At 43.2% G+C, this 20,023-nt stretch overlaps 1 protein-coding gene across 4 annotated transcripts in view; it reads right to left on the reverse strand.

Annotated features, from left to right (window-relative positions):
* The window catches only part of CRYBG1 (crystallin beta-gamma domain containing 1), a 481,728-nt gene that overhangs the window by 86,996 nt on the left and 374,709 nt on the right, over nucleotides 1-20,023 (reverse strand). For all 4 annotated transcript variants that reach the window (XM_077289625.1, XM_077289626.1, XM_077289628.1 and 1 more), the window contains one exon: nucleotides 8,455-10,169. In XM_077289625.1, the coding sequence (XP_077145740.1) occupies nucleotides 8,455-10,169 (1,715 nt within the window). The remainder of the gene's footprint in view (nucleotides 1-8,454; nucleotides 10,170-20,023) is intronic.

A 20,023-nucleotide genomic window follows, 5' to 3' on the forward strand; every position in this document is an offset into this window, starting at 1 on the left:
GCACCTCTTTTCTTACGTGTGCACATAGCCTTAAAGGGAAACTGTCAGGCACCTGACACTTTTAATCTGCCCCATAAACTTGTAGACATTTGTACATTGTTATTATTATTATTGTTACGCCATTTATTCCATGGTGCTTTACATGTGAAAAGGGGTATACATAAAAAACAAGCACAATAATCTAGAACAAAACAAGTAACTGACTGGTACAAGAGGAAAGAGGACCCTGCCTGCGAGGGCTCACAGTGTATTATAGGATTATGTTTATTTTACCATATTTTTTGGACCATAAGACGCACTTTTTTTCCCAAAATTTTTTTTTGGGAAAATGGGGGTGCGTCTTATGGTTGGAATATACTTACAAATACTATGGCGATGATCCCGCTCCAACGCTGCAGGGCAATGCAGCTTCCCTTCCCAGGCTGGTGTGGCTGTGGGGTGGCGGAGGTGGTGCTCCTCTGTGTGGCGGTGGTGATGCTCTGCTCAGCGACGGGGCTCCACCGGTATTTCATGAAAGCCCGGAGGCCCCCGCAGATCAAGTACTGCGTTGCAGTGGAATCCGGGAAAATGGCCGCCGGGGGCGGTGCATACTCAGATTCAGAACTTAGCAACGATCTGAATCTGAGCATGCGCCGCCCCAGGCGGCCATTTTCCCGGAGGCCAAGGCATGCTCAGATACAGATCTCGGCAACAAGATCTCGTTGCAGAGATCGGAATCTGAGCATGCGCCGCCCCAGCCGGCCATTTTCTCGGAGGCCATCGCATCACAGCACCGAATCTGCACTGTCCTCCGGGCTTTCACGAAATGCCGACGGAGCCCCGCCGTGCCACAGAGCACCACCGCCACACAGAGGAGCACCAGAGAGCACCACCACACCAGCCTGGGATGGGATTTCCCGGAGGCCACCGCACCAGCCTGGACCACCGAACAACCCGTGACCACTCTTCCACCTGTGCAGATCACCCCCCTGGTAAGCTGAATTTGGACTATACGACGGACCCCCATTTGACACATTATATTTTTTTCCCTGTTTTCCTTCTAATAATTTGGAGTGCGTCTAATGGTCCAGTCCATCTTATAGTCCAAAAAATACGGTATGTATCTGCATATATTTGAGCAAAATCAACTTACACTGTGTTCCAAATTATTATGCACAAAGAATTTAGGAGTGATAAGGTTAGAATTTTTTTGTTTGTCATTTAAACTCATTGATGGTGATGTGTGTCAGGGCTCTTTATATCACTGAAAGCAATTGCAGATACATGTGCAAATTAGTTTGGCAGGTGTGTCCAAATAAAGGCAAGACTACTTAAGAAGGCTGTTCCACATTATTAAGCAGCCTACATTTTTGGCCAAAATGGGAAAGAAAAAGGATGTGTCGGCTGCTGAGAAGCAACAAATTGTGGAGTATTTAGGTCAAGGCATGACTGCAATCAACATTGCCAAGACACTTCATCGTGATCATCGCACAATCAAGTAGTATGTAGCTGATTCCCAGCACACACGTGTGCGTGCTGATAAGGAAAAATTGAGGACTCTTTCCAACAGGCAATTGCGTAAGGTTAAAAGAGCAGCTGCAAAAATGCCTGGTCATAGCAGCAGACAAGTTTTTGAAGCTGCTGGTGCCTCCAACGTCCCCAGAACAACAAGATGCAGGGTCCTTCAGAGGTGCGTAAGCCATCCTGTCGACCACCTCTATCCACTGCACACAAGCAGAAACGGCTCCAGGGGCCAAACGATACATGAAGACTGACTTCCAAACTGTTTTGTTCACCGATGAGTGCTGTGCAACGCTCGATGGTCCAGATGGATGGAGTGGAGGATGGCTGGTTGATGGACACCCCATGAAAACACGGCTAAGGTGCCAACAAGGAGGAGGTAGAGTAATGTTTTGGGCTGGAATCATGGGGAGAGAGATTGTCGGCCCCTTTATGATCCCTGAAGGGGTAAAGATGAACTCCATAATCTATGTGGAGTTTCTAAAAACACTTCCCGCCATGGTTCAAGAGGAAGAACCGTGCTTTCCGCAGCAAGATCATTTTCATGCATAATAATGCACCATCTCATGCTGCAAAAAACACATCTGCATCTCTGGCTGCTATGGGCATAAAAGAGGACAAACTTATGGTGTGGCCACCATCTTCCCCTGACCTCAACCCCATTGAGAACCTCTGGAGCATCATCAAAAGGAGTGTCTGTGATGGCGGGAGGCAGATCACATGTAAGCAACAGCTCTGGGAGGGTATTCTGTCCACATGCAAAACAATTGAAGCAGAAACCATCCAAAAACTGACAAATTCAATGGACAAGAGAGTTCAGAAGCTTCTTTCGAACAAGGGGTCCTATGTGCAAATGTAACATCACCTAGAATAAAGTTTTAACTTGAAAACTGTTTGATTTCATTTCGTAATAAGCTGATAATGCTTATAACTTCACAATTGACCATTTTTTTGTTCAAAATAAAATAAAAAAGGTTGAAAACTCTGCTGTGCATAATAATTTGGAACATGCATTTTGAGTGTTTATTTTTTTTTAAAAGATACTGTTTTCATAGGCAGTTTGTTTCAAAACATTGCAATTATACTAGAATAGTAGATGACTGGAAAATAACAATGACTGCAATTCAGATATGTAATTTAGAGAAAATATGAGGAAATATTATTTGCATAATAATTTGGAACACAGTGTATGTACAGCATCTTGCATTAGTCTAGTGAGACTTTTACTCATTGAGACTAGTCCAGGTTCAGTAACTGCAGTCAAGCCCCAAGGACATTATTGACAGTCCCTGCCTCTTTACAGTTTCCACTTCTCCTGGCTCCCCACTTACCGTATTTTCCGGCGTATAAGACGACTTTTTAACCCCCGAAAATCTACTTAAAAGTCGGGGGTCGTCTTATACGCCGGGAATCGTCGTGTACGCCGGTGTATATGGTGGGTGGGGAGGGGGAGTGATCCTGATGACGAGGGGGCGTCTCACAGGAAAGTGAGTAATCCCCATTACCTTATCCTAGCGGTGCAGCGTGGGGGTGTCAGTGCTGGGAGCGGCGGCGGCTGCTGTGTTCTGGTGCGGCGGCTCCTCTTCTGTGTGGGGCCTCTGTGCTGTGAGGTGGCGGCGGCAGCGGCGTATCTTTATCCAGTTGGGGCTCCTCCGGCATCTCCTTAGCCCTGGAGGCCCCGCCGCAACTCCATCGGTGCAATGTGGTGGCCTCCGGGAAAATGGCCGCTGCTCAGATTCAGATCTCGTGTCCCGAGATTTCGGGACGAGATCTGAATCTGAGCAGCGGCCATTTTCCCGGAGGCCACCGCATCGCACCTATTGAGCTGCCTCCGGGAAAATGGCCGCTGCATTGCACCGATGGAGTTGCGGCGGGGCCTCCAGGGCTAAGGAGATGCCGGAGGAGCCCCAACTGGATAAAGATATGCCGCCGCCACCGCCACCTCACAGCACAGAGGCCCCACACAGAAGAGGAGCCGCCGCACCAGAGCACAGCAGCCGCCGCACCAGAGCACAGCAGCCGCCGCACCAGAGTACAGCAGCCGCCGCACCAGAGTACAGCAGCCGCCGCCGCCGCCACTCCCAGCACTGAGACCCCCACGCTGCACCGCTACGATAAGGTAATGGGGGATACTCACTTTCCTGTGAGACGCCCCCTCGGCATCAGGATCACTCCCCCCCCCCCCCCAAAAGGCACATATTCACCGGCCCTATAAGACGACATAGGGTGTATAAGAAGACCCCCGACTTTTAAGAAGATTTTATATTTTAACTGGTAAAGTTGGGGGGTCGTCTTATACGCCCAGTCGTCTTATACGCCGGAAAATACGGTAGGTCTTATTCACACTTCAGTATTTCTCATCCTCATTAGTAAGCTAAAACCAGGAGTGGAATCCACATAGAGAAAAGCTATAATTTTAGATTCACTACTGTATTGCACTTTGGAACTGCTCCTGGTTTTGATATACGAATACTTACGAAAAACTGACCAAAAATGCGGACATATGAATAGGGCCTTACACAGTCACAGCTCCGCTAATAGCTTGTCGATCTAAAAGCAGACAATCTGGTAAAGCAACAGCAGAGCAGAGACATGACAGGGGAAGAGAAGGTGGGAATGGTAAAAACTGAAGTGAAAATCTCACTGGACTAGTCCTGGCTAATTAGCAGACAGCAAGGTGTTAGGTATAAGATGATTTTACCTAAATATGTGAAGCTTCAAAAAAGAGAAACAAACATGATCCTGGAATACCCAAATGAGTTTATCCCTTAGTGACAAAGCTAATTGTGACCTTAATAATGACCAGGATATTTTTTTTTTTTAAATCTGACCAATGTCACTTTATGTGGTAATAACTCTGGAACTCTTCAACGGATTCCAGTGATTCGGAGACTGTTTTTTGTGACATATTGTACTCCATGTAAGGGGCAAATTTTGGTTCATATGATTTGCATACATTCATATGATTTGCATACATTCCTGAAAATATCTAAAATTTGACAAATAGAAAATATCACAATTTTGAAACTTTAAATTTGTATGCCCTTAAATCAGATAGCTATACCACACAAAGTAATGGATAAATTAGATTTCCAACATGTCTACTTCATCAGCACAATTTTTTTAAAATGTTTTGGTTAGGAAGGGTTAAACACTGATCTGCAATTTCTCAATTTTTCAAACAAACTTTATAAAACCATATTTTTAGGGACCACATCACATTTGATGTGACATAGGGGCCTATATGACAAAAAATACTAAAAAGTGACAGGCGCAACACATGCAGTGGCAGGGATTGTTTAACAAACAGGCAATCCCTGCATGCATTGTGGCTGTCGAACAGCAACGAGACATGCAGCCACGGGGACTCAAAAATTTTCGAGCACGCCGAAGACAACCGTGTTAGCACACGATCATGCTCGGATAACGCCTTATCCGATTACGCTCGCTCATCACTAATGCCAACCTATAATAGGAGTCACTAAAAACAAAGGAACACATCCTGACTGTCAAACAGGAAAATCTGCCCATATGCACTGTACCCAGTATATCCAAATGGGAGCTGGTGTTTGCTTTTTGTTACTTATTATCTACCTCTGTTTTCTCCCCACCCACATTTGTATTCCCCGGTCTTTGATCACACCACTGTATAATAGCATTTGGCAGACAAGTAGAGAAGTTATAATATTAGGCAGGAAAGTAGCAGATAAATAAGGCTTCCATGATATTGGCAGACTCAAGAACTGATGACAGGTTATTTCATGCTGGGCTGTAAAATGCTGAATCATGTTATGGCAAATGCTTGGCGAGTCCCTGGATTTCTGCACACAAATCTTTGTTATTCAGTGCATCTCATGCATATCATTGCTGGCGTCCAATAGGTTTTTTTTTTTAATCTTTTATCATGAACGGGCTGTGTTACAACAATACAAAAAAACTAAATGTGGCCATACACATTAGATTCTTCCCAACACCCCAATATACACATGACTCATTCAAGCGTGTATGTATTCAAAATGGAGAAAGGGGGAGGATCTGCTGCCATACAACTCCTTATCTCCTGTAGGGAAAAAAAATTCAGGCACATTGAAATCAACACTCCATATTCTTCATTTCTCAGATATCTGCTGTAGGGAGGGACAGTCTGTAAATCCTCTTATTAGATGGTTAGGCATTCAACAAAGGCTCAGCCTTTAAAAAAATGATCTATTTAAAATAGACACTTTGGTTCTAGTCCCATTATTAAATGAATATTTTTTTATATAACTCATTACCAATGATAATCAATTTCTCATAGACCTCAAATGCAAGAAAAATAAGAAACTCAGAAGCCATCTGTTTATTTAGCCAAACAAAAAAAGTTGTGTGGATTATGTTTTTGATCTACCGTATATACTCGAGTATAAGCCGACCCGAGTATAAGCCGAACCACCTAATTTTGCCACAAAAAACTGGGAAAACGTATTGACTCGAGTATAAGCCTAGGGTGGAAAATGCAGCAGCTACCGGTGAATTTCAAAAATAAAAATAGATGCTCCATACCGTTCATTATGGCCCCATAGATGCTCCATATAAAGCTGTGCCACATATAATGCTCTGCATCGTTCATTATGGCCTCATAGATGCTCCACATAAAGCTGTGCCATATATAATGCTCTGCACCGTTCATTATGGCCCCATAGATGCTCCACATAAAGCTGTGCCATATATAATGCTCTGCACCGTTCATTATGGTCCCATAGATGCTCCACTTAAAGCTGTGCCATATATAATGCTCTGCACCATTCATTATGGCCCCATAGATGCTCCATATAAAGCTGTGCCACATATAATGCTCTGCACCGTTCATTATGGCCCCACAGATGCTCCATATAAAGCTGTGCCACATATAATGCTCTGCACCGTTCATTATGGCCCGATAGATGCTCCACATAAAGCTGTGCCACATATAATGCTCTGCACCGTTCATTATGGTCCCATAGATGCTCCACATAAAGCTGTGCCACATATAATGCTCTGCACCGTTCAGTATGGCCCCATAGATGCTCCATAGAAAGCTGTGCCATATATAATGCTCTGCCCTGTTTAGTATGGCCCCATAGATGCTCCATATAAATCTGTGCAATATATAAAGATGCTGCTGCTGCAATAAAAAAAAAAATGACATGCTCACCTCTCTTGCTGCCCGCAGCTCCTCAGCGTCCCGTCTCGGCGTCTCTCCGCACTGACTGTTCAGGCAGAGGGCGGCGCGCACACTAGTACGTCATAGCGCCCTCTGACCTGAACAGTCAGAGCAAGAGGACGGGAAGACGGAGCGGCGCCCGGCGGGTGGAATGTGGACAGGTAACTATGACATACTTACCTGCTCCTTATCCCGGACAGCTGGTCTCCGGGTGCCGCAGCCTCTTCCTGTCAGCGGTCACAGTTACCGCTGATTAGAGGAATGAATATGCGGCTCCACCCCTATGGGAGTGGAGTCCATATTCATAACTTTAATGAGCGGTCCCACGTGACCGCTGAACAGGGGACGAGCTGCGGCACCGAAGACCGTGGGACTGGCAGGGGGAGCGCCAGGAGCGCCGGGACTAGGTGAGTATGCGACAGTCCTCTCTTCCCCTCACCCGCCGACCCCACCGCCGATCATGACTTGAGTATAAGCCGAGAGGGGCACTTTCAGCCCAAAAATTTGGGCTGAAAATCTCAGCTTATACTCGAGTATATACGGTAACTGAAAAAAAAACAGACAACAAAACTGCAATCAAAGGGAAGACATTTTATGACACTTTCCTTCCCATTCAAATGAATGGGTCCTGTGATGGAACATTATATTTCCGTTTTTATGATCCCAAAATGTATTAAAAAAAAACAAATAACTAATAGGACATGTGTGGAGAGTCTAATATATATGAGAACTTAATAACTGAAGGTCAGTTCCTACAAAGTTCTGCAGCTTACAAAAGTTTCTGTATATTTTTTTTTGGGCTGGATTCAGAGGGACATATTTCAAGATCCGTATATGCACCACATATCCTGACTGACAGCAGGTGCCCCAACCTGAACTTCCAGCCTTGTAAGTGTCCATGTCATTGTAAGTTGGTATCAAGAGACCCGCAGTGACTCCGGTCATTGGGGTCTATTTACTGACCATGAAATACACCCATCTAAACCAGAGCTTTGTTTGTATGACTGCTTAGTTGAGTGATCCTATATAAAACATTGACTTTTCTATTACAGTAGTGGATTTAGGCACTCAAACATTAGAAAAAAAATCAAACAGAGAAATCTGTAGGTTTCGTCAGTAAAGGTTGACTAAGTTATGTGTATGTGGACCTCCCTACTTTCGACAGATGAGGTTAAGGGGAAGGATGGGAATAAATATCCCCACATTGAGAATACAAGCACATTAGGTACAGAGGTGATGAAATATTTACATTGCCTTAAACTGCAACACTGCACCCAATTCGAAAAAATGTGAAACAAATTCTTCAGAAATTTCAACATGATAAATATCTCTAAATAATACTGCCAAGAAGGGTAATTCATTGCTTACCTAAAACTAACTAACCTAAAACTGTTTCTTAAAAAAAAAAACAATATAAATAATTTCATTGGAGTTCATTTATATTTAGGGCACTCAGTTTTTTCTATTTTTGAAAATGTTAAAACAGCACTTACTGTAGCTGCATATTTTTTCATGTGCATGATGTTAACTATTGTATGTGACTCTAAAAACAGTTTTCCAAATATGTTCTAAAAAAAACAACTGTCTAGAATGGAGGAAACTTTTTGACACATCGGATATCATTCTTCTGCAGAACACATAATGATGAGTACTAAGTTTTTTGTGAACATTCTTTTACACTCTCTTTTCCTTTAAATACTGTTGGATATGCAAAAAAAAGCCAACCGATAATAAATATTTTCTAGGGGCACTGAGAAAACATATGTACTTACATGTTAAGCTTTGATGTTACTGTAGACTTGGAGCTGTCATTCAGAGCAACGTGAAGCTTTGACCCATTTGAATCAGAAGCTTGGTTTGTATTGCGTTGAGACTGCAATTTCTGTTCTCCTTGTTTGCTCTCCTGCTTTGTCCTTCTGTCCACACCACCTATAGTTGTAGCTCTGCTATCCTCCTCAGCCGTACTGCTTGAGCTCTCTCCAACACATCCAGCTAAGGATTCAGGAACAGATGCTTTTTCCACGTAGGCGTCATTTGTTGTGGAAACAGGAACAGGGTGGTTAAACTCAGTTGCTTTGGCAGAGGCAGCTGCAGTCTGATTTCTAAACACTGAATCTCTACAATGTACCTTGCGATCTGTTGGAGAAGAGGGAGCAGAAGAATTTTTTTTCCTCATAGGGCTGGAGGCTGGGTGTTGCTGTTTATCTTTGTCTGATTCACCCTTGGGCGACAGTTTGTTATTGGTTCCCGCCTTTAATTCTTGGTTGGCTGAGGTTGAGCCATTTGATTCAGGTGATGCAGCTTTCAGAACCCCATCAGGAGTATTTGAATAATCCCTAACCCCCTCGTTGCTATCAAACACATTATCCTGTAGTGCTATGTTCTCAGCGTTATTTTCCTCTTGACTATTCTGAGACTTAAGGGAACGTCTCTTTCTGTTAACTTTTCTATTAGGACTCTTCTCCATTGTGTCCCCGCTGTAAGAACCTTTTATGGATGACTGAGAATCAGTACCAGAAGTTTTACTAAGGTAGATATCAAATGCTAAAACCTTTGCATTCTCACTAGAATTTTCATTTTTTGATTTATCTTCCAGAGGTTCAGTAAAAATGTCACCTTCGGAAGGACTAAGAGAGGGCGAGCTGTCCGCTGAACTTACAGCTTTACCTAAACTACTACTGCCACCTGCAGTGTCTAGGAATGGTTTCAATTGAGCTGGCTGCAGAGCTTGGTATTTGGCATCACCCCCAAATGCAACTGGTGATGTTACTTTTGTAGAGTTTATCTTTTCTGTGTTTCCCAATTTTTGGACAGACCTTTCAGATATCCTAAATTTTGGATCTGATACTCTGCTGGAGAACTTTGTTGTTTTCTTAGTCAATACTTTTGGAGAACCATTTTTAATTATATGAATTTCCTGTGAAACCTTTCGTATGCTGACCTTTCCTTCTCCATCAGTGGAACTTCTCCTTCCAGGTGACTGTATCAATTGTCGGACAATCTTCTCAGTGCTTTGTCTGTCCACCTTGAACGTGGGGCTGAGTGGTGACCTTTGACTGACATCAGAAAATACATCCGGGGAAAGAACAGGACTTTCTGATTCTACTATACTTGATTCCCCAGTTACTTTAACAGAGTTTTCACTCTCACTGCTATGTCTAATATCACTGTTTCCATTAAAATTCACCTTTAAACTTTGACCTACAGGTGATACAGGCTCCTTTGAGACAACCTGGGACTGTTGATCTGAATCATATGCAACACTGGAAGTGCCAGGAGCCTGATTGTGTAATCTGGAGCTGGAGACTGCTAGGACTTGAGCCCTTTTTTTTTCCTTTTCTGATTTTTCATTAGTTGGGCTTGTGGGAGAGTCAGAGACACTTTTGACCTGTTTCTTTTTGGCAGTGCTAAACAAATTCCCAAACTTTCCCAAGACGGGTTTCTTTGTGCTGTCTTTCTTATATAATTCTGCAGATGATGATCGAGACTAGAAATAAAGAAAAGGAAATGCATTTAGTGAAAAATAGGAAACAGAGTGATACAATTTCCTTTTACAGGGAGTATCCCTTCTGCCAGCATACCTCTGATCTATTATCATTATTTATTTAGTCTTAGTTACATGAGTATTTAAGCCTTGGTTCACTAGCTGATGACAAAGCATAAAATGAAAATTCAACATTTTGTTTAAAGGGAACCTGTCAGCAGGATTGTGCACAGCAACCTACATACAGTGTCAGGTCGGCGCCGTTATACTGATTAAAATTATACCTTGGTTGATGAAATCCGTCTTGTGGTTGTTTAATCTTTATTTTCAGCTTTGAGTTAATGATATGCTCGTGCTACGGGGCGGCCTGTGGGGGTCTTCATGTGGTGCTCTGATTAGGTATTCATAATGAAGACTGCTGACAGGTCACTGATCCCTCAGTGACCTGCCCCCTAGTTAACATAATGAATATTATATATGCATACTAAAAAAAATCCTTCTGCAGGCAGGCGCCAGCCATGGCACCTGTGCTGCAGCATAAATCGCATGTGTACTGTGCATATAATTATTATGGTTGAGGTTATCCTGATATTTAAAAAAAAAGTCCATTTGAAAATGGCGCCCGGTGTACATAGAGGTGATACAATAGGTGCTACTGCGCATGCGTCGGCATCTTGCTAGAGAAGAAAAAAAGATGTTGGAGGAGGAATTTGGAAAAATTTTTTTCTTCTCCAGCAAGATGGCGCCACCGGCGCCTACGCAATAGCAGCTATCCGATTACCTCTACATAGATACCAATAGCTGCTACTGCGCAGGAGCGGCGACCACCATTTTCAAATGGATTTTTTTAAAAATATCAGTATAACCTCAACCATAATAATTATATGCACATTACATTGCATTATGATGATGCTACAGCGCAGGTGCCACAGCTGGCACCTGCCCGCAGAAGTTTTTTTTTTTTAGCTATGTGATGTAGTGACCCCTGTAACAGGTAGGGGGCGCTGCATGGTCTCCCCGGTATGTGCACGGAGTTGTATTGAGGCCGTGAGGATCGACCTGCAGTGATGTCAGGATCACGTGACCAGCCCATGTGATCCATTACTGTGGGTGTGGTTACAGGTACATAACGTGACCAGGGTGTGGGTCACAAGGGGGGTTCCTGAGGGCCTGTGCATGGGCTGTGTATGCTCCTGTGTTGGAAGCCCTGGGAGGAGGCTTCCTGTATATACACATGGTTTGGACCTGGTGGCCTGGGTGTTGGACTAAGTCCTGAATAGCACCCAGACAGGCCACATGCCTCTGTGGTGGACGGTCCCAGGTGGGATGGACGTTCTGAAGACCACAGTGTGATCATGGTCCTGGACAGTCTGTGTTAGAAGCTCCTGTGAGTGGAGTCTTCTTGGAGCACCTGAGAGACTGTGGACCTGGATGATCGGTGTTGGGGAAGCTACCGGCCTTCGGTGGCTCTGGACTGATGTGTGCCGGCCAGGCAAGTTGGTGAACCCCGTAAGGCAGTTTCCCCAGGAGAGAGGACTGACAAGGAGTCAGCAGATGGAGCAGGAGCTCCCTAAGGTACCTCCATAAACTGTTGGTGCTTGTTATGTTCTATGAACTGTGTGGTAACCCACCGCAACTGGTCAGGAGAGGACCAGCATGTTTAGTTGCTGCAGACTAACCATATGAAACTTGATGTGATGTCCTGGTACAGTGTGTAAATGGACTGTTCATGATGTGGTTTATGAGGCATAATAAACCAAAGAGACTGTTTTGTTTTAAAAACCCGTGCCCGTGTGCTGAATATCGCGGCCAAGCGAGTGTCCCCCAATACACTCAGTAAGAATAGTCTTACAGCATGTATATATAATATTTATTATGTAAACTAGGGGGCAGGTCAGTGAGGGATCAGTGACCTGTCAGCAGTCTGCATTATGAATACCTAATCAGAGCACCACACGAAGACCCCCCATGGGCCACCCCGGACCACGAGCATGTCATTAACTCAAAACTGAAAATAAAGATTACACAACAACCACAAGACGGATTTCCATCAACCAAGGTATCATTTTAATCAGTATAACGGCGCTGACCTCACACTGTAGGTTACTATGCACAATCCTGCTGACAGGTTCCCTTTAAAGACATTTAAAAAATATATATAACAAGTCCTATCATCATGAGCCAAATGTATGCAATTAAGTTACATTAATTAAACCACCTCCAGTAAAGAAAAATTACCTAAAAGATACATAGGTAAACATGAAGAAAAAGAGTAATTCCATGTGCAGAATGACATCTGTAGTTAACTGATATTTCACGAATTGTTATACAGGATTTTGCTCTGTACAGTCCAAGCCTAAATGGTGTAGATCTTAAGTCTATTTTCTACCCTGTCCATACCTCGCACCTCATTCTCATGCTTAACAGTTTCTTATTATTATAGGGCCATTTATTCAATGGCCCTTCACATGTGAAAATGAGAATGCATAATAAAAAAAAATAAAAAAAAGTACAATCTTATTAAGGGCTGAAGTAAAGTTCACTTAAAGGGAACCTGCAGCAGCAGAATGGGATAGATAAATCTGCTGTGCTGCTGGTATAGATGATATCGATTGGAGGTGTTGAACAAAGTAGTTTAATTTATCTATGTGTTTCACAATTGAACAAACTCCATCAGGAACAAAAACAGGTTCAACTCTGAAACGTGTAGATTAATAAAATTGCTTTGTTCAACATCATCTCAATTCAATGTCTTCTTGACCAGCAGAGCAGCAGATTTATCTGTAGATTCTACAAATTTATTGCATCTACTACTGCTTTTTTTTCCAGCATATGCACTAGCAGTGACTGGTATCTATAGCTGTATAGGAGTTGTGCCTGACAACCTAACCAGGTGAGCAACACCTTACTAGCTATAACTGGGACATTCCATATTGTAAGATTGTCACTTTTTAACTATATGTCACACCCAAGATGTATATAAAACTAGCCGTACAGTGATCTAAGGTTTGTGGGTCCTATAAAAATTATAATAGCACTGTACATTTCAGTTGTACTGTGCCTGATCAAATTACTTTTAATTTAAATGCAAATGAGAGTGCCTTCGTGCAACTTCGGCGCAGACAGTAGTTCAGTCAGTAGTTCGCATTTTGAGGACTTCCCACTCTTCTGGTTGACACAGTTAACTTGAGAAAAGCAGGCAGTACCTGAACTCAGCCCACATGTCTATGCTTGTGCGAAGAAAATGTCTGCACCTGGCAATGCTCACACAGCAGTGTGTACACATTGTGGGCATGCATATTCTCCTCCCTGGCTCCTCTCTGCAGATAGGAACATGAAGGATAGCAAGCGAGCTGCTTCAAAGAGGAGGAGAGGGTGGAAGAGAGATTTTATATGAGTTGCTTCTGAGTTCAATGATCTGTACTCTCCCGCTCTTTGAAGCCACAGAGAAAAGTGAGAGAAAAGAACGTGTCCACCTGCACTGATGCTGTGTGCGCATATCTAGGGCTCAGGTGGTGCCAGAGCACAAGCGCAAACACGCAGGCTGAATTCAGGAAGTGCTCACTCTTGGCAAGTAAGCGCTGTCAACTGAAGCAGGGGGAAGTCACCAAAAAGGCAAATTAAGAGCATAAAGGTGCACATTGCCCTTGGCCTCGCCAACGGTGCACCGAGGCACTGTCAATTGCATGAAAAGTAATTTTCCCAAGCACTGTACTACTAAAATATACAGTGCTAGTATGATTATTATAGTGGACGAGTCCCCCTATATCATATTAGAACTTGTTTAAAAAAAAGTATTTTAATGACCTAATGTACTACTAAACACTACATAACTATGGCTATTTTCACATCTGCGTTAGAATCCGCAGCGTTTAATCCGCAAACGCAAGTGCAGGAAAACACGCATAGAAACACATACAAACGTAGCGTACTTTAGACGCATGCGGGAACGCATGCAGTTTATAAAACACCACGTTTTCATGCTTTTCCATGCGTTTGCGTTTTTTGTGTGGTGGAAAATTTTACAGGAGAACAATCTAGATAACCAGACACCGCCAATGGGAGTACAGAGGGCGTATATTATGGGATCTCTATATATAGACCCTAGGACTGCTGAAATCTTAACAGTGTGCTACTGTATCCTGTGTCATGATGGATGTTCGCATGGATAGCTTTTATTTCAACCTGGATTTAAGCATCAAGCTGTTTCTTGCCTGTGCGTTTGCTTGGGATCAACGCAGAAATCGCGAAAGACGGAGAAGGACACGGCGTAGGCGTTTTTGGCGACACCCCATTATCGAACTCCGGGAGAGCAGTGGAGCCTATCACACGCTATATATGCGAGCTTAATGCCAACCCGGACAAATTCCCGGAATATACCAGGATGTCGCAAGACTCTTTTCCGGATTTGCTTAGTCGTGTCCAAGGAGTGATCCGGAGACAGGACACCCAGCTAAGTAGAGCGATTCCAGCAGAGGAACATCTGCTGGTTACATTAACCCCTTTCTGACATTGGACGTACTATCCCGTCGAGGTGGGGTGGGTCCGTATGACCACCGACGGGATAGTACGTTCAGCGCGATCGGCCGCGCTCACGGGGGGAGCATGGCCTATCGCAGCCGGGTGTCAGCTGCCTATCGCAGCTGACATCCGGCACTATGCGCCAGGAGCGGTCACGGACCGCCCCCGGCACATTAACCCCCGGCACACCGCGATCAAACATGATCGCGGTGTGCCGTCGGTACAGGGAAGCATCGCGCTGGGAGGGGGCTCCCTGCGTTCTTCCCTGAGACCCCCAGAGCAAGGCGATGTGATCGTGTTGCTGCGAGGGTCTCTTACCTCCTCTCCCTGCAGTCCCCGGATCCAAAATGGCCGCGGCATCCGGGTCCTGCAGGGAGAGAGGTGGCTTACCGAGTGCCTGCTCAGAGCAAGCGCTTGGTAAGCCTGCAGCGCTGTAAGTCAGATCGCCAATCTGACAGAGTGCTGTGCAAACTGTCAGATCAGCGATCTGTGATGTCCCACCCCCCCCCTGGGACAAAGTAAAAAAAAAAAATTTCCACGTGTAAAAAAAAAAAAAAATTCCTAAATAAAGAAAAATATATATATATATATATATATTATTCCCATATATACATTTCTTTATCTAAATTAAAAAAACAAAACAATAAAAGTACACATATTTAATTTCGCCGCGTCCGTAATGACCCAACCTTTAAAACTGTCCCACTAGTTAACCCCTTCAGTGAACACCGTAGGACAAAAAAAAAAAACGAGGCAAAAAACAGCGCTTCATTATCATACCACCAAACAAAAAGTGGAATAACACGAGATCAAAAAGATGGATATAAATAACCATGGTACACCTGAAAACGTCATCTTGTCCCGCAAAAAACGAGCCGCCATACAGCGTCATCAAAGAAAAAATAAAAAAGTTATAGTCCTCAGAATAAAGCGATGCCAAAATAAATATTTATTCTATAAAATAGTTTTTATCGTTTAAAAGCGCCAAAACATAAAAAAATGATATAAATGAGGTATCGCTGTAATCGTACTGACCCGAAGAATAAAACTGCTTTATCAATTTTATCAAACGTGGAACGGTATAAACGCCTCCTCCAAAAGAAATTCATGAATAGCTGTTTTTTTGTCATTCTGCCTCACAAAAATCAGAATAAAAAGCGATCAAAAACTGTCACGTGTCCGAAAATATTACCAATAAAAACGTCAATTCGTCCCGCAAAAAACAAGACCTCACATGACTCTGTGGACCAAAATATGGAAAAATTATAGGTCTCAAAATGTGGAGACGCAAAAACTTTTTTGCTATAAAAAGCGTCTTTTAGTGTGTGACGGCTGCCAATCATAAAAATCCACTATAAAAAATGCTATAAAAGTAAATCAAACCCCCCTTCATCACCCCCTTAGTTAGGGAAAAAAATAAAATTAAAAAAATGTATTTATTTCCATTTTCCCATTAGGGTTAGGGCTAGGGTTAGGGCTAGGGCTAGGGCTAGGGCTAGGGCTAAAGTTAGGGTTAGGGTTTGGATTACATTTACGGTTGGGATTAGGGTTGGGATTAGAGTTAGGGGTGTGTCAGGGTTAGGGGTGTGGTTAGGGTTACCGTTGGGATTAGGGTTAGGGGTGTGTTTGGATTAGGGTTTCAGTTAGAATTGGGGAGTTTCCACTGTTTAGGCACATCAGGGGCTCTCCAAACGCGACATGGCGTCCGATCTCAATTCCAGCCAATTCTTCATTGAAAAAGTAAAACAGTGCTCCTTCCCTTCCGAGCTTTCCCGTGCGCCCAAACAGGGGTTTACCCCAACATATGGGGCATCAGCGTACTCGGGACAAATTGGACAACAACTTTTGGGGTCCAAGTTCTCTTGTTAACCTTTGGAAAATATAAATTTGGGGGGCTAAAAATCATTTTTGTGGGGAAAAAAAATATTTTTTATTTTCACGGCTCTGCGTTGTGAACTGTAGTGAAACACTTGGGGGTTCAAAGTTCTCACAACACATCTAGATAAGTTCCTTGGGAGGTCTAGTTTCCAATATGGGGTCACTTGTGGGGGGTTTCTACTGTTTGGGCACATCAGGGGCTCTGCAAATGCAACATGACGCCTGCGAACCAATCCATCTAAGTCTACATTCCAAACGGCGCTCCTTCCCTTCCGAGCTCTGCCATGTGCCCAAACAGTGGTTTACCCCCACATATGGGGTATCGGCGTACTCAGGACAAATTGCACAACAACTTTTGGGGTCCAATTTCTTCTCTTACCCTTGGGAAAATAAAAAATTGGGGGCGAAAAGATCATTTTTGTGAAAAAATATGATTTTGTATTTTTACGGCTCTGCATTATAAACTTCTGTGAAGCACTTAGTGGGTCAAAGTGCTCACCACACATCTAGATAAGTTCCTTAAGGGGTCTACTTTCCAAAATGGTGTCACTTGTGGGAGGTTTCAATGTTTAGGCACATCAGGGGCTCTCCAAACGCAACATGGCGTCCCATCTCAATTCCAGTCAATTTTGCATTGAAAAGTCAAATGGCGCTCCTTCCCTTCCGAGCTCTGCCATGCGCCCAAACAGTGGTTTACCCCCACATATGGGGTATCAGCGTACTCAGCACAAATTGTACAACAACTTTTGGGGTCCATTTTCTCCTGTTACCCTTGGTAAAATAAAACAAATTGGAGCTGAAATAAATTTTGTGTAAAAAAAAAAAAGATAAATGTTAATTTTTATTTAAACATTCCAAAAATTCCTGTGAAACACCTGAAGGGTTAATAAACTTCTTGAATGTGGTTTTGAGCACCTTGAGGGGTGCAGTTTTTAGAATGGTGTCACACTTGGGTATTTTCTATCATATAGACCCCTAAAAATGACTTCAAATGAGATGTGGTCCCTAAAAAAAAATGGTGTTGTAAAAATGAGAAATTGCTGGTCAATTTTTAACCCTTATAACTCCCTAACTAAAAAAAATTTGGTTCCTAAATTCTGATGTAAAGTAGACATGTGGGAAATGTTACCTATTAAGTATTTTGTGTGACATATCTCTGTGATTTAAGGGCATAAAAATTCAAAGTTGGAAAATTGTGAAATGTAAAAAATTTTCGCCAAATTTCCGTTTTTTTCACAAATAAATGCAAGTTATATAGAAGAAATTTTACCATTATCATGAAGTACAATATGTCACGAGAAAACAATGTCAGAATCGCCAAGATTCGTTGAAGCGTTCCAGAGTTATAACCTCATAAAGGGACAGTGGTCAGAATTGTAAAAATTGGCCCGGTCATTAACGTGCAAACCACCCTTGGGGGTAAAGGTACGTAACAACTCTAAACAAATGCCAGTCATAATTTTGTTTGGTCTGACATGTATTCTTTGTATTTTCCTTTATGTCTTTAGCAGAACAACACCATAAATAGAATTGATTGTAATTTATTTATTTATTTTATTACAGATTTCTGGCAACCGGAGAGAGCTTGTCATCCCTCCACTTCCAATACCGGCTTGGAATTTCCACCCTGTTCGGAATAGTTGCGGACACCTGCCGGGCTTTGTGGAACTTTCTCCAGGATGAATTTATACCCCTACCAACCGAGGACATGTGGATGGGAATTGCAGAGAAATTCTGGAGTCTGTGTGATTTCCCCAACTGTTTGGGTGTGGTGGATGGAAAGCACATACACATTATCAAACCAATCAGAACAGGATCGGAGTACTTCAACTACAAAAAATATTTTTCTATTGTGCTCATGGCAATAGCAGATGCGGACTGACGCTTCCTCGCTGTGGACATTGGAGCTTTTGGCCGTAGCAACGATTCCCAGACTTTCAAGAACTCGGATATGGGCCGCCGTGCATAAATCAATGCAAAGACATCCTATTACAGAAATATGCCCCTTTATCAGATATAATCTCACATATATACCGGGCTAAACATAAATACGTACACCCCTGTAGGAAAGTATCTCACTGGACACAATTTACAAAGTTTTTACAAGACTGAATTTCATAGAACATTTTAAAAATCATAAGGGAAAAGGAAGTTAATAATACAACTCTAATTACACAATCTTCAGTTTTAGTCTAATTAGTTGATGCAAAAATTAACCCCTTAACGACCACCGATACACCTTTTATCGGCGGCAATTAAGGGTAGTTATTCCTCAGTGCCGCTCTTTAACGGCGCTGAGAAATAAGTGTATAGCGCCCCCCAGCGTCAGAATTTCTCCGGGATCTTGGCTACCGAGGATAGCTGAGACCCCAGAGAACATGATTTGGGTCGGCTGTTACCAACCCCAGTGTTGAGATCGCAGTTATTAACAGAATAACGGTGACTGCAAAAAAAAAAAAAAAAAATCTGTTTTGTTGTTTCATTTCTCTCTCCTCTGATGTGATCGCACATCAGAGGAGAGAGAAATGGGGTCCCCCGATTCTCCCCCCCGGTACCTCCGGTGTCCCCTCCATGAAATCCCCCTGCCGGCGGCGTCTTCTTCCAGGAAGAAAATGGCGGGCGCATTCGTAGTGCGCCTCCCGAAATCTGCTGGCAGGCACCCAGCAACAATAGGAAACTTATCCTACTGGTTCATGTGATGGTGTGATATGCTATGTGGGTGTGATATGCTATGTGGGTGTCATTTTTGTGTATAGTTCTATTTTACAGATAATCATGGTGTTAGGGTATGTGCACACGTCAGGATTTCTTGCAGAAATTTCCTGAAGAAAACCGGAAATTTTCTGAAAGAAATCCGCATTTTTTTTTTTGCTTTTTTCCCCCCGTTTTTTTGGCTTTTTTTTTAGCATTTTGCAAGCGTAATTAGCTTGCAGAATGCTAAAGTTTTCCAAGCGATCTGTAGCATCGCTTGGAAAACTGATTGACAGGTTGGTCACACTTGTCAAACATAGTGTTTGACAAGTGTGACCAACTATTTACTATAGATGCTGCCTGTGCAGCATCAATAGTAAAAGATAGAATGTTTAAAAATAATAATAATAAAAAAAAAAAAATGGTTATACTCACCTGCAGACAGCCGATCTCCTCAGCGGCTTCCGTTCCTATAGATGGTGTGTGTGTGCAGGACCTTCAATGACGTCGCGGTCACGTGACCGCGACGTCATCGCGATCATGTGACCGCGACGTCATCGCAGGTCCTTCACACACACACCATCTATAGGAACGGAAAAGGCAGCATGCACCGATGAGAGGCGGGAAGACTCCGGGGGACATCGAAGGTGAGTATATGACTATTTTTTATTTTAATTCTTTTTTTTTTTTACCAATTATATGGTGCCCAGTCCGTGGAGGAGAGTCTCCTCTCCTCCACCCTGGGTACCAACCGCACATGATCTGCT

The sequence above is a fragment of the Ranitomeya variabilis genome, chromosome 2 (genome assembly GCF_051348905.1).
Source record: "Ranitomeya variabilis isolate aRanVar5 chromosome 2, aRanVar5.hap1, whole genome shotgun sequence".
Classification (NCBI taxonomy): domain Eukaryota; kingdom Metazoa; phylum Chordata; class Amphibia; order Anura; family Dendrobatidae; genus Ranitomeya; species Ranitomeya variabilis.